Source organism: Peromyscus eremicus, chromosome 1 (genome assembly GCF_949786415.1).
Source record: "Peromyscus eremicus chromosome 1, PerEre_H2_v1, whole genome shotgun sequence".
Classification (NCBI taxonomy): Eukaryota; Metazoa; Chordata; class Mammalia; order Rodentia; family Cricetidae; genus Peromyscus; species Peromyscus eremicus.
The window spans coordinates 50,187,191-50,199,740 of NC_081416.1; the positions used below are offsets into that span (position 1 = coordinate 50,187,191).

Genomic DNA, 12,550 nt, shown 5'->3' on the forward strand with positions numbered 1-12,550 from the left:
ATAGCAACAGATAGAAAACTATATTGATGTTAACAATGCAACTTGATGGCAAGCAAAGTGGTCCAAGATTAAAATCATTTGTTAGGGAAAGTCACTAGCCCACATATGGCCATTGATGTTAGTCTCCCTAATGTTATTTAGATAAACTACTCTTGAGGACTCTTATTCATTCAGCATCTCAGACCCAATGTGAACAAGGGGATTTTGTTGGAAGTAACTCTCCATGATTAAATGTGGACAAAAATCACTAGTAATCCTTAAAGAAAGAAGAAAAAACTACACACCAAAAACAATGTGTTCAGTATCCTTGGATTCGTTTTTGAGATCTTCTCTGTAAACCATCTGCTTGTATTCACAGATGTCAAAAAGCCCTGGAGAAGGGATGCCTTCACCCTTTGTCTAAAGTACGAATTATATAAACAACCTACTGGCACATCAAACCACTGGCATTTTTATAGGAGTACTTATTCAGATCATGTGTTCAGAGTCCTGACATTTCAGTCCCCCTGCCTTTCTGTTACCCTTCAAAAGCAATGAACTCAGGAAAACACACACACACACACACACACACACACACACACACACACACACACACACGTGTGCATGAACATACTACAAAACTAAATATGAAGAACTGAAAACTAACTGATTTCCATCATCCCTTCTTTTACTTCTTTTGAGCCCCAGGATATATGGTACTCCAAGATCAAATGAGAATCATATTTTTATTGCTTGTCACTAGCCAATATCTGCTCATTTGCTCTCTCCATTTGCATAGAAAATTGACACTTGAAAAGATGTCCTTTAATTTCTTATCTTGGTAAATGTGTTACTTTTGTATGTTTTGTACTGCTTAGGACATAATGACGTCTTCCCAGACAACTACCTACCCTGGAATGCATGTCACCATTCCCAATCCTTACCCACCAACAAGTTCCATGGCTCTTCATCCTCAACAACCTCTGGGGTTTTTAAATATAGGAAACCAAGTACAGACTGGGCAACTTTCCTTCATTACATCTCCAGGAATCTTCACTACCAGTCAGCTGGGGCTAGAAAATGTGCCAACGGTACATCCAGCTCCAGGAATAACAACTACCAACACCAACTTTAAAGATGCAGCAATAGCTCTTGGGGTGAGTATATTTGCCACTAGAATTTTAATGTTGCATTTGCAAGGTTTCCATGCATCTGTCAGTTATAATAGTATATTGTCCAATGAGCAAAAACATTTGAGGATTATTCTGATAATTGTGTCTTTCCCAGAAAAACAATGATCAGTCTGTGTATGAGTCACCCTGGGTTAATTTATTTTAGATTCAGTCATGAGTCTAACAGTTGACAGAGGCTCTCCCTAGCAGGACGATCCCGGAATGGTGACATGACGGGAGCCCAGCTATTTCTCACCTGATCTCACTGTTGTGAAAGTCTTTATAGACAACCTCACTTCTGTCTTTGGACTGGTTATAAATGCATATCCTACAAAGATGAATTAACTTTAAAAAGATCATTGATAATTGTTTTAAAGGGAATGGAGCTGCTAGCAAACAGTCTGGGGAAAGCAGAATGTGAAAAAAAACCTTGGAAATGTTACGTCTTCGTTGCTTTACTTCACAAAAGTTGATTTGAACTGGACACCCACAATCTTGTTCCTATAAGCATTGTAAAGCCAGCCTGACATGTCATAAAGGCTTCACATGCTTAGACAGAAGTGATTGTCATTTGCTAAGCTTTTCCCATACCTCTTCACACACTCCCACCAATGTGTCACGTCTCTTCCTGTGTACAGCTCCAAAATCTTGGCTACAGGTGTAGGTAGACAATAGGTGCCCACTATGTATTGGAATTATTCTAGCCACTCACTAGCTAGTGGTTTTGGTAGTCTAGTCAAGTCACAGTGTTTCAGGCAAGTAAAAATGAACAGTACCCCACCCTCCCCTCCAGCAGCCAATCTACACTGTGAAGGATATTCGCCTTCTAAGTGGAGTACGTTCCCTGCAAACTCATAGTTCACAAAGCCAATCCACACAGTTGTTGAAAATATCTGGGAGTACAAGGCAGGCACAGTCTCTGCTGTCAGGGGGCTTATGGCCTCGCTGGGGAAATAGGACTGTACATATAACAAGGATGCAATCTAGAGAGTGTGTTGGGAGGTGAAAAAATAATACATAGGTGCTGAATGAGGTAACCCAGACTAAGAAAGACAAAAATCTTGTGTTCTCTCTCATGTGCACATCCTCTTTTACTGTTGGGGGGGGGGCATAAGTGTGAGTGTGAGTGTGAGTGTGAGTATGGGCTATGAAACTAGAAAGGAGATCCCAAGAAGAGAAAAAGAGGTGTTGAGGAAAGGGGATGGGCAATAAGACACATGTAACATGTAACCAGAAGGGAGGCTTCTGGGAGTGGAAGGGTATAAGGAGGATACAGAGAAATAGATGAGATGAGAGGAAAAAAGAAATATCAATAATTTCAACAATTTCATTTGAAAATGCCATAATGAATCCTAGTACTTTATATGCTAACTTGAAAATTAAGTAAGTAATATACAGAGTGTAAGAGGGAGAAGAAAAAGCAGGCAGTGAATGGGTAGAAAGTTGAAGTTCATCAAGATGGGCATTCCAAACGCATGAAGTTCAGAGTGAGCCACACAAATATCAGGACAAGAAAAAATGACCAGTGTAAAGTCTTCAGATGAAAAATGTGTGTGATGTAATTGATGAACAAGAGGAGGCCAATAAAGAGAGCAGAATGCACAAAGGAAGGAACAGCTGGAAGGAGGCCAGAGGAGAGATGGGGGCATACCTGGTGGAACATCTGGAGCAGACAGCTTTGGCTTTTCCTGTGTGGAACAAGGATTCATTTGGAGCATTCTTCCTGGCAGAAAAAAAAAACATATGCAATCTAAATATATTTAAAGAAAAGGTGAAATTCTGCTTTAAAAAAACAAAAACGCAGTTGGCAGAAGCGGGGTCCTCTCCATGAGGATTGTGAAGTTACACCCCAAGTTATACTTCAGGGACCACAGATGGTGGGGGTAGAATATCTGTCCCCCTCCACTCAAAACCATTGTGATGGTTAGCTTTAATTGTCCACTTGACACAACCTAGAATCACCTGAGAAGACAGACTCAATGAAGGATTGTCTGCATTGTGTTGCCCTGTGGGGTATGTCTTTGAGGGTTTGTCTTAATTAAGTTAATTGATATGGGGGAACCTAGCCCACCATGGGTGACACTATTCCCTAGGAAGGGAGTCCTAGGCAATATAAGAGTGGAGAAATCAGTCTGAGCATAAGCAAGCAAGCAGGTGTGCATGCATTTCTATCTCATGTGATATGATTAGCTCTTTGAAGTCTCTGCCTTGATTTCTGTACAGTGATAGACTATAACCTGGGATTATGGGTTGAAAATAAACTCTTTACCCTAAGTTACTTTGTGTCTATGATATTTTTCACAGCAACACAAAGGAAACTTGGGAAGAAATCAGCATAGAATAAGTTGAATGTCAAAATGGTTAAGGCTATGGGCAATTTTAATCAATGAAGTGTAAAGCCAGGGCTATATAGGTAGAAAAGAGGGGCCAATAGGGATTAAAGCTGTAACTGCCCCTCATCAAGATGACAGCAAGGATGGGAAATTTGTACTCAGATTGTGCTCTTGGAGAACAACCTGTGGAAACAAATCTGAAATCATACGCAGGAGTTTCCAGTCTCAGATGTAGCATTGGCTAAAACAGGTCCATTATCTCTCAGAAGCTGTATCTAAAGGATGATGTACATATGTGGATGTGCAAGAGTATTTACTCAGAGGGAAAGTTCATGGCTTTCACAAGTTTCAGTGCATTTCAACAATATATTATTATTTTAGCACATTTATGAAATTGTTATTTTTCTTTTAATTCAATTTAATTATATTCAGTACCTATTCATTGAGGAAATAAATAAACACAGAAGTTTCTGTGGCAATAGTCTTCCTGGATAGATAAGATGCAAGCATAAATTTGAGAAGAAATGGACTATGGGTATGTTATTGAGCTTTGGACCAATATAGCAACTGTTGCTTCTCAGAAATCTGTAGCTGGAAGTTTTTCCTGCCTGGGCCCACAGCTGCTCAGACCCAAATAAACACACAGATGCTTATATTAATTAAAACTGTTTGGCCTAATGGCTCAGGCTTCTTGTTAGCTAAATCTTACACTTAAATAATTCTTATTTATGCTTAGCCACATGGCTTGGTACCTTTTCCCAGTTCTGCCTTCACATCTTGCTTCTCATTGCAGTGGCTAGAAGCATCTCCTGAGTCAGCCTTCCACTTCCCAGAATTCTCCTCTCTCTTTGTCCCAACTATACTTCCTGCCTGGCTACTGGCCAATCAGCATTTTATTTATACAGAGTGATATCCACCTTCAACTACAGAAATTCATGCTTACTCTACAAAGAAAGTGGTGATAAGAGTTACAAAGAAGTAAAATATTTATCCCTTATCATTGGTAAAATACCTCTTACCTGGTATGATAACAGTTGCATACGAGCATTTCAAAAACAAACAATACAAGGACTAGAAAGATGGTTCCAGGGTCAAGAGCACTGGCTGCTCTTGCAGAGGACCTCAGTTCCACTCCTAGCACCCACTTGCTGGCTCATAGCTATTTGTAGCTCTAGTTCCAAGGGATCTGACCACCCTCTTCAGGCATCCTTGAGCACCACCAGGCACACAGGTAATGCATAGACATGCATACAAGCAAAACATCCATACACAGAAAATAAAATAATTTTTAAATTAAAAAATATGAAAGAATATAAAAGCAAATAATACCACATGCTTTATTTCTTAAAATGCAAGAGGAATTTATGAAGAAAAAAAGTCTATTTGACTAGTATAATAACCAAGACAACTCAGAATGGGTAGAACCAAGCTGAGCCTGAAAGGACAGATGGCAAATGAGTTCTGGAGTCAGTCCACTGCCCTGCATCCTGGGCATCTGCCCCTTCATAACTATGTACCCTTGGGCACTTGATTTCTTATGGCTTTGTGTTGCCACCTAGTGGTTCGTAGAGTGACATGCAAGATGTTTAGAGCATTGTCAGGCATATGATTAATACTCTAGGTGACTTCATCTTCATTGACTCCTTTTTTCATGACTAGCATTGCCTGGGCAGGGAGCTGTGCTGCTTCTGCAAGACAGTCGCTGTCACCCCAGCACAGCATTCTTTGCAAACTCACAGGGGACACTAAGAGATGCTTAAGTAATCATACTTTCTAAAGGCTTCTCTGCAGATCATTCAGAAATCAAATAAGGCCTCTTTAAAAATGTTTATAATGTGTGTGCATGCGTGTGTGTGTGTGTGTGTGTGTGTGTGTGTGTGTGTGCGGGCGCTCACATACACAAGCACATACATGGAGGTCAGAGGGCAATTTGCAAGACTCAGTTCCTACCATATGGGGTCTAGGTATCACACTCTGTTCATCAAACTAGACAAGAAATGTCCTTACCCACTGAGTCATCTCACTGACCCCTCAAACAAGGGCTTTTACTAATTAATTAATAATTAATTAACTAATTTCCAGACCAATTACAGTTTCCCATCCCTCCTCTCCTCTCAGTCCCTCTCCTCAACCTTCACCCCCATTAATTCCTCCTCCTTTCTCTTCAGAAAAGGGCAGGCCTCCCATGTGTATTAGCCAGTCATGGTATATCAAGCAGTAAGATTAGGCACCTCCTTTCCTACTAAGACTGGAAAAGGCAACTCCGTAGGAGGAAAGGTCCCAAAAGCAGGTAACAGAGTCAGAGACAGCCCCTGCTTTCACTGTTAAGAGTCCCACAAGAGGACCAACCTATACAACTGTAACATTATATGCAGAGGGCCTCGGTCAGTCCCATGCAAGCTCTCTTGCTAGCAGTTCTGTCTCTGTAAGCACCTATGAGCCCAGGTTGGTTGATTCTGTGGTTTTCTTGCCTTAGCACCTCTAGCTCTCACAATACTTCCTCCCCTCTTCTAGGTGATTCCCTGAGGTCTGTTAATGTTTAGCTGTGGGTTTCTGCACATGTTTGCATCAGTTGCTTGGTGAAGCTTCTCTGAAGACAATTGGGCTAGGCAACAATCTATGAGTATAGCAAAATATCATTAGGAATCATTTCATTGTATTTTTTTGATCAGGCATGTTTGGTTCTATCCTGGGTCTCTGGGCTGTCTAGACTCTGGGTCCTAGCCCTCCAGGCAGTGTCAGTGGTGGGCTCCCTCTCATGGTATGGGTCTTAAGCTAGATCAGTCATTGGTTGGCCATTCCCATAATTTCTATACCACCTTTACCCCAGATTATCTTGTAAGCAGGGCAAATTGTAAGTCAATGGTTAAATGAGTCAGTTTGGATCCCAATCCCTCCATTGGAAGTCTTGCCTGGTTGTGGGAGATGGCCATTCAGGCTCTGTATCCCCCATTGCTAGAGTCTTAGCTAGGGTCACCCTCATACATTCCTGGGAGTTTCCATAGCACCATGTTTCTAGCTCATCCTAGAGAGGCCCCTGGTTCCAGTTGTCTTTCCCAGTACTCTCCCCCTCTATCTTCTCCCCATCTGATACCTCCTGTTCCCATGCCTACCTGCCTACCCTTCCCAATTCAGACAAACACACACACACACACACACACACACACACACACACACACACACACCCATCCACCTGTGATGTATATTCTATTCCGCCTTCATAGTGAGATTCATGTATCCTCTCTTGATCCCTCCTTATTACTTAGCTTCTTTTGGTCTATGGATTGTAGCATGGTTATCCTTTACAGCTAATATCATGCTATAAGTGAGTACATGCCATGTTTATCTTTCTGGGTCTGGGTTACCTCACTCAGGATAATCTTTTGTGGAGATCCACAAAGGTTTCCTAGTGAGAGCTGAGCTTGCTTGTAGTTGGAAATTTCCCTGTGTCCTGCCCAGTCCTGCAGCTGCTCAGACCCAAATAAATACACAAAGGCTTATATTATTTTTAAACTATGGCTAGGGCAGGCTTCTTGCTAGCTATTTCTTATATCTTAAATTAACCCATTTCTATAAATCAATAACTTACCATGTGGCTTGTGGCTTACCAGTACTTTACATCTCATTTCTTCTGGAGGCAGCTAGCAGTGTCTGCCTTGCCTCTCCTTTCTCTTCCTGTCTTTCTGTTTGATTTCCCACCGGCCTCTAAGCTGCCTTGCCATAGGCCAAATGGCTTTATCTATCAACCAATCAGAGCAACACATATTCACAGCATACAGAAAGACATCCCACAGCACTTGCTTTCCCAGCAGAGCTGCATTAGAGGATTGCTTGACCATGTGCATGGTGTCTAGGTTGGAAAGGTCTACACTTGGTTGAGCTAGGGGGAGGTCTTTTGCTCCACCCCTTGGCATTCTTATAAATAGCCCTTTAGAAGAGACAGGAAGGGCTAGTGGATAAGGATCCCGGCCCTCCCGAGGCTATCCTGTGTTTCTGTTTCTCTCCCCTCTATCCTTCTTTTATCCCTCACTCCTCAAGAGTACCCTGGAGTAAAATGTGGGAGCCAGTATCCCAGCCAGGCTCCTACAATCTTTTCTATTTCTATCCATTTATCAGCAAATTTCATGATGCCATTGTTTTAACAGCTGAGTAATACTCCATTGTTTAAATGAACCACATTTTCTTTATCTTCTCTTTGGTTGATGGACATCTAGGTTATTTCCAGTTTCTGGCTATTACAAATAAAGCTGCTATGAACATAGTTGAGCAGGTATCCTTGTGATATGGTACAGCATCCTTTAGTATATGCCCAGGAGTAGTATAACTGGGTCTTGAGGTTGGTCAATTCTCAGTTTTTTGAGAAACCACTATATTGATTTCCAAAGTGGCTGTTCAAGTTTGCACTCCCACCAGCAATTGAAGAGTGCTCCTCTCATTCCACATCCTTGCTAGCATGGGCTGTCACTTGTGTTTTTTAATCTTAGCCATTCTGACAAGTATAAGATGGAATCTCAGAGTCATTTTGATTTGCATTTCCTTGATGGCTAAGATGTCAAACAACTCTTTTACCTGAGGCCCTTCCTCCCTAGTTGTTTCAGTATACATCAAAGTATTCACTGTTTGGGTGAATTCTCAAGGATCCTGGAAAGACAGACAGTAAATAAACAGGAGTAACTGCAGTCATAAAGCCTCACAGGCTAGAAATAAAGAATTCATTTTTAGATGCCTCTTTGTTTTCCTTTTCAGGCAGTCCATATCATAATTGGATTGATGCACATTGGCATTGGAGCTATTCTTGGGTTGATGAGTACCTATGAGCCTTGGACATTTTCCTCTACTGCTTTTGTTGGTGGATATCCATTCTGGGGTGGAGTCTCTGTGAGTAGATTCCTGGGACACCTCTTCCTGTACAGTATGAGTATCTCCAGCCTGTTTACAGCTCAATTCTTGATAAATGACATGTCTGAGGGCTAGAGGGCTTTGAGAAATAATCTCTCTGGTTGAGCAGAAGAAAGGAGGGCCTGTCACTCCCCACTTTAGACCGGCAGCTTAAACTCACTCTAAATGCATGTGCAGATCAAGAACCAATGTGTTGGATGGAGAGTCATGAAAGGGGATGATCTGAAACATGACAAAAATAGGCCATTGACAAGATCAGATTGAGGACAAGATGAGGTTGAGGACAAGATGAGATTGAGGACAAGATGAAGTTGAGCAGGAGGCACAATCATCCAAACAAACTCAGAGTCATCTGTAACAGGTGTTCTTTACATGCAAAAAAAATGAGGATGGGGAATCAGAGATGTATCCCCCAAGAGTTAGTCTTTAAAAACTGAGCTGTAGGTAAGTAAAACCAAACATACATAGCTAGAGCAACGTCTTGTATAAGGAGACAGTCCCAGGCACAGCAGAGAACCTACCATTCATGAATTTGTCTGTTTCTATAGTTCATTGTGTCTGGCTCACTCTCCATATCAGCATTCAAGAAATTCTCTCCCTGTCTGGTAAGTTTAAAAAAATTATTTCTACTTTAAATTCCTTTAAAGACTGGTTTGATTTACTAGCAAGGAAAACTTGAGATAATAAATTCAAAGAGTGCAGACGGAAGCTCTCTCAAAATATCTGCCAGCTGCTGGGTAATGACTGTGCTGGTGCAGGGAAGGGGAACAGTTTGCTACTGAGAAAGGCAGAGCACCACATCCAGGCTCTTGGAATCACAGGAGTGGGGGTTAGTTTAGATAAGTGTTGTTTAAGCTTTAACCCGATGGTTCCCAGGTTCTGTTGGGTCACACAGCATTCAGGTAAAACCAAGGAGGAATCTAGGAGCCAAAACCCATCTACGTGCCACTTCAATAACAAATTCTGGGGTGTTCACTGCCGTTTCTCAGCTCTATCTTGTATCTTCACTTTTCACTCGTGTGTAATTCCTATTCTTACTCAGGTTGTCTCTGTTGTCAGTTCTTTAAGCTGCATCTTTAAAATCATCTAGTTCAGAGGACAAGAACAGCACATGGAAATGTCCACAGAGATGGGGGTTCAATGTTCCAAGCCACAGCATGCCCCTTGTCCAATTTCCTGGCTTAATGGCAAACCAGGAAAAAGGCATTTTCCCCTAAACCTAAAGAAGAAGTCGTTTCAAGACTATGTGAAGCTATGCACGAGAACCAAAAAGGGGGAAATGGGAACATGGAATCATGTTGTCTATGCGCTCCAGATAAAATAATGGATCAAGCTAAAGTTAGAATCAGCATAGCTCTGATTAGTCGCATCTACTGTAATCAAAAACAAAAAAATTAAAAATAAAAAAAAATAAAAATAAAAAACCCAGAGCATCCTTTTCTGTATAGGTCCTGCCTGCCAGAGGTTGTATAGAAAGAGACCGTCTTTTGGGGTGGTACAACTAGATAGGAATGTATAAGTCAGATACTAGGACCATCTCATGTGTGATGGCTATAAGAGTTAAAAGTGATATCATTTTAAATATAAAACGAAATACCTATCAGAGAATAATGCCCATTAGTTTGTTCTTGTAGCTGGAGAGATGGCCCAGCAGTTAAGATTACTGACTTGACCACTCCTCTAGAGGACCTGAGTTTCATTCCCAGTATTCACCCAGTGACTCATGATCTCTGTAACTCCAGGTCCAAGGGATCTGATGGTCTCTTCTGGCCTCCTTGGGCACTGCATGCTCATGGTACATAGATATACATGCAGGCAAAACACATACAAATTTTAAAAAATTAAATAAATCTCAAAAAATAACAATCTTAGGTTTGTTCTTTTATTATTTTTACAAAGTAGAATTGTATTTTATTTTATTTCATTTTGAGACAGGGTTTCTCTTTGTAACAACCCTAGCTGTCCTGGAACTCACTCTGTAAACCAGGCTGGCCTTGAACTTACAGAGATCCACCTGCCTCTCCCAAGTGCTGGGATTAAAGGTGTGCACCACCTCTCTCAGCTGTTTTTTAATTTTTACTTTAAATTTTTTCACACAATGTATTTAATTATATTCTCTCCCCTCACCCAGATCTTCCTGACTTCCCTACTCACCCAACTTCGTGTTCTTTCTCTTTCACAAAAAAAAAAGGAAAGAAAGGAAGGAAAGAAGGATGGAGGGAAGAAGGAAGGAAAAAGAAAGAAGGAAGAGAGAAAAGGGGGAGGGAGGGGCTGAGGGAGAGAGGGGGGAGAGACAGAGAGAGGGAGGGAGGGAGGGATACAGGGAGGGAAGAAAGAAGGAAAGAAAGAAAAAAAATAGCAAACTCTTCCCCGTAGATCCCTGACCCCTGAGAGGAGGGGTTTGATGAAGGTGTCTCATGTAGGCGTGAGTGCTCCAAAGTCTCTCACTCTCTGCACATTGTCCATTTGTGGGTCTCACAAGGCAGAGATGTTATTGTGAACAAAGTTCATATGTAAATGTAGTAAATGAACTTCTGCTTCAAATTATTTATATGATTTATTATATTTCTATTATTTCCAATATTTACAGCTTTTTAGAGAAGACTGACATTTAGGATACAGAGTAATTTTCACAACTACTCAGAAGGACGGAAGAAAGACATTCTATCAACTTCAAATATTGTTTCATGCTAGTGACATAGCTCAGTGGTAGAGCACTTGCCTAGGATGCATCAGACCTTGAGTTCAATCCTCATTATGATCAAAACTAAAATAAGATGTCAAAGATTAAGAACCATTAACTTGAATAAACTCTCACTCCCTTTAAATTCATTTGTCTTCTACACGATATACTGTTTTTATTGCCTCCAACAGGTGAAAAGCACCCTGGTAATGAACATCATTAGCGCTATCTGTGCCTTTGTTGGAGTGGTTCTGTTGCTGTGGGATCTGAACATCAATGGCTACAATAATCAAAACTATGTGATGGTGGTGAGTACCCTGCCATGGACCATCTGACTGCTCTCTCCTCACTGCCAGAGTATATCTATTGTTGTCTCCTATTTATTATACAGCAGCTCCATTGAGAAAAGTCTCTCTATTTCTAACCCTACTCCTAGGAATGTGATTGCTAAAAAACAAAGTGAGAAAATTACATTTGCAGATAGATGAAGTCAGAGAGACCACCCTGTTGCCATCACAGAAACAATGGATAGAGCTTGGCAGCTCCAAAATATACTCAGAATTTCTTTTTCAGTACTTTAAAATTCTGCATAAATAAGATATCAAAGTTTTGAGTGGCTTTTTTAGAATGAAAACAGAGATGAAGATTGTCTGCTCATGTGCAATCAAGTCCTTCTGATTATTTCTTTATTGTCATCAAATGCTTATTTTGGAAAAATAAAAATTAATTTTGATTTTTCTTTAAAATGCCAGAAGAATTTTCCTTTCAGCAAGTAGACTATTTAGGAATATTAGAAAATAAGTGTGTGTGTGTGTGTGTGTGTGTGTGTGTGTGTGTGTGTGTGTGGTTTTTTTCTTCGCAACAGTCTCCTTGCTGTTATGAAAAAAATACCACTCACAGAGTAAGTTGAACATGAGTGCGATAGCACTTTTGATGAGTCGGGACATTTCTGAAATCTACCTGAGACCCTCACATTCAGCCTCACATATTATGTATTTCTGATTTCAGCTTTCTGGGAAAGGAATTACAGGTGTGCTGGCAATGTTTTCATTTTTGGAGTTCAGCATAGCAAGTGTCATGGCCTACTTTGCTAACCAAACCATGCTCCATGGCAACAGGGTAAGTTGAGTCTCTTCTTTATAAAAATAACCTGAATACACATTGCAGAAACGCAGGCTTGTTTGTCTGCCAAACTCCACTGTGGGCTGACTACAGAGCTCTCTGTACTCCACTCTGCTGGGACAGAGGAGAATGAATGGACTGTTAACAACACTGCTTGTTTTTTATCCTTTCTAGTCTGTCCTGGCTGTTCCAACTGTGTATGCGGCCAACCCCTTGATGCAAGAGTCTTTCCCAGATCCTCCAAGCTATGATAGCATCCCACCTTATGCTCCTAGACAATAACAGGCATAAAGAATCACTGGTACAATTTGATATAGTAAAACTTCTCTGGAAAAAAATTCTTATGAAGCTGGTTTTTGCTG

The 12,550-nt window shown here is 40.9% G+C and overlaps 2 protein-coding genes across 2 annotated transcripts in view; one reads left to right on the forward strand and one right to left on the reverse strand.

The window, feature by feature from the left end:
- The window catches only part of LOC131909138 (membrane-spanning 4-domains subfamily A member 4A-like), a 158,903-nt gene extending 156,026 nt beyond the window's left edge, over positions 1-2,877 (reverse strand). Inside the window, exon 1 of the mRNA XM_059260460.1 lies at positions 2,803-2,877. The gene's annotated coding sequence lies outside the window, so the exon portion shown is untranslated. The remainder of the gene's footprint in view (positions 1-2,802) is intronic.
- On the forward strand, positions 864-12,470 carry Ms4a12 (membrane spanning 4-domains A12). Its single transcript, XM_059260471.1, has 6 exons — positions 864-1,136; positions 8,231-8,362; positions 8,932-8,988; positions 11,258-11,374; positions 12,075-12,185; positions 12,363-12,470. Exons 1-6 carry the CDS (start codon positions 864-866, stop codon positions 12,468-12,470), a joined length of 798 nt encoding a protein of 265 aa, XP_059116454.1.
- Positions 12,471-12,550: the final 80 nt, after the last annotated feature.

Bases quoted from the DNA above. Each gene is read 5' to 3' on its own strand.
- Ms4a12 (XM_059260471.1), top strand. From the start codon at position 864: ATGACGTCTTCCCAGACAACTACCTACCCTGGAATGCATGTCACCATT. The intron at 1,137-8,230 runs GTGAGTATATTT...TTTCCTTTTCAG, and splicing joins ATGCAGCAATAGCTCTTGGG to GCAGTCCATATCATAATTGG. The intron at 11,375-12,074 runs GTGAGTACCCTG...TTCTGATTTCAG, and splicing joins ATCAAAACTATGTGATGGTG to CTTTCTGGGAAAGGAATTAC.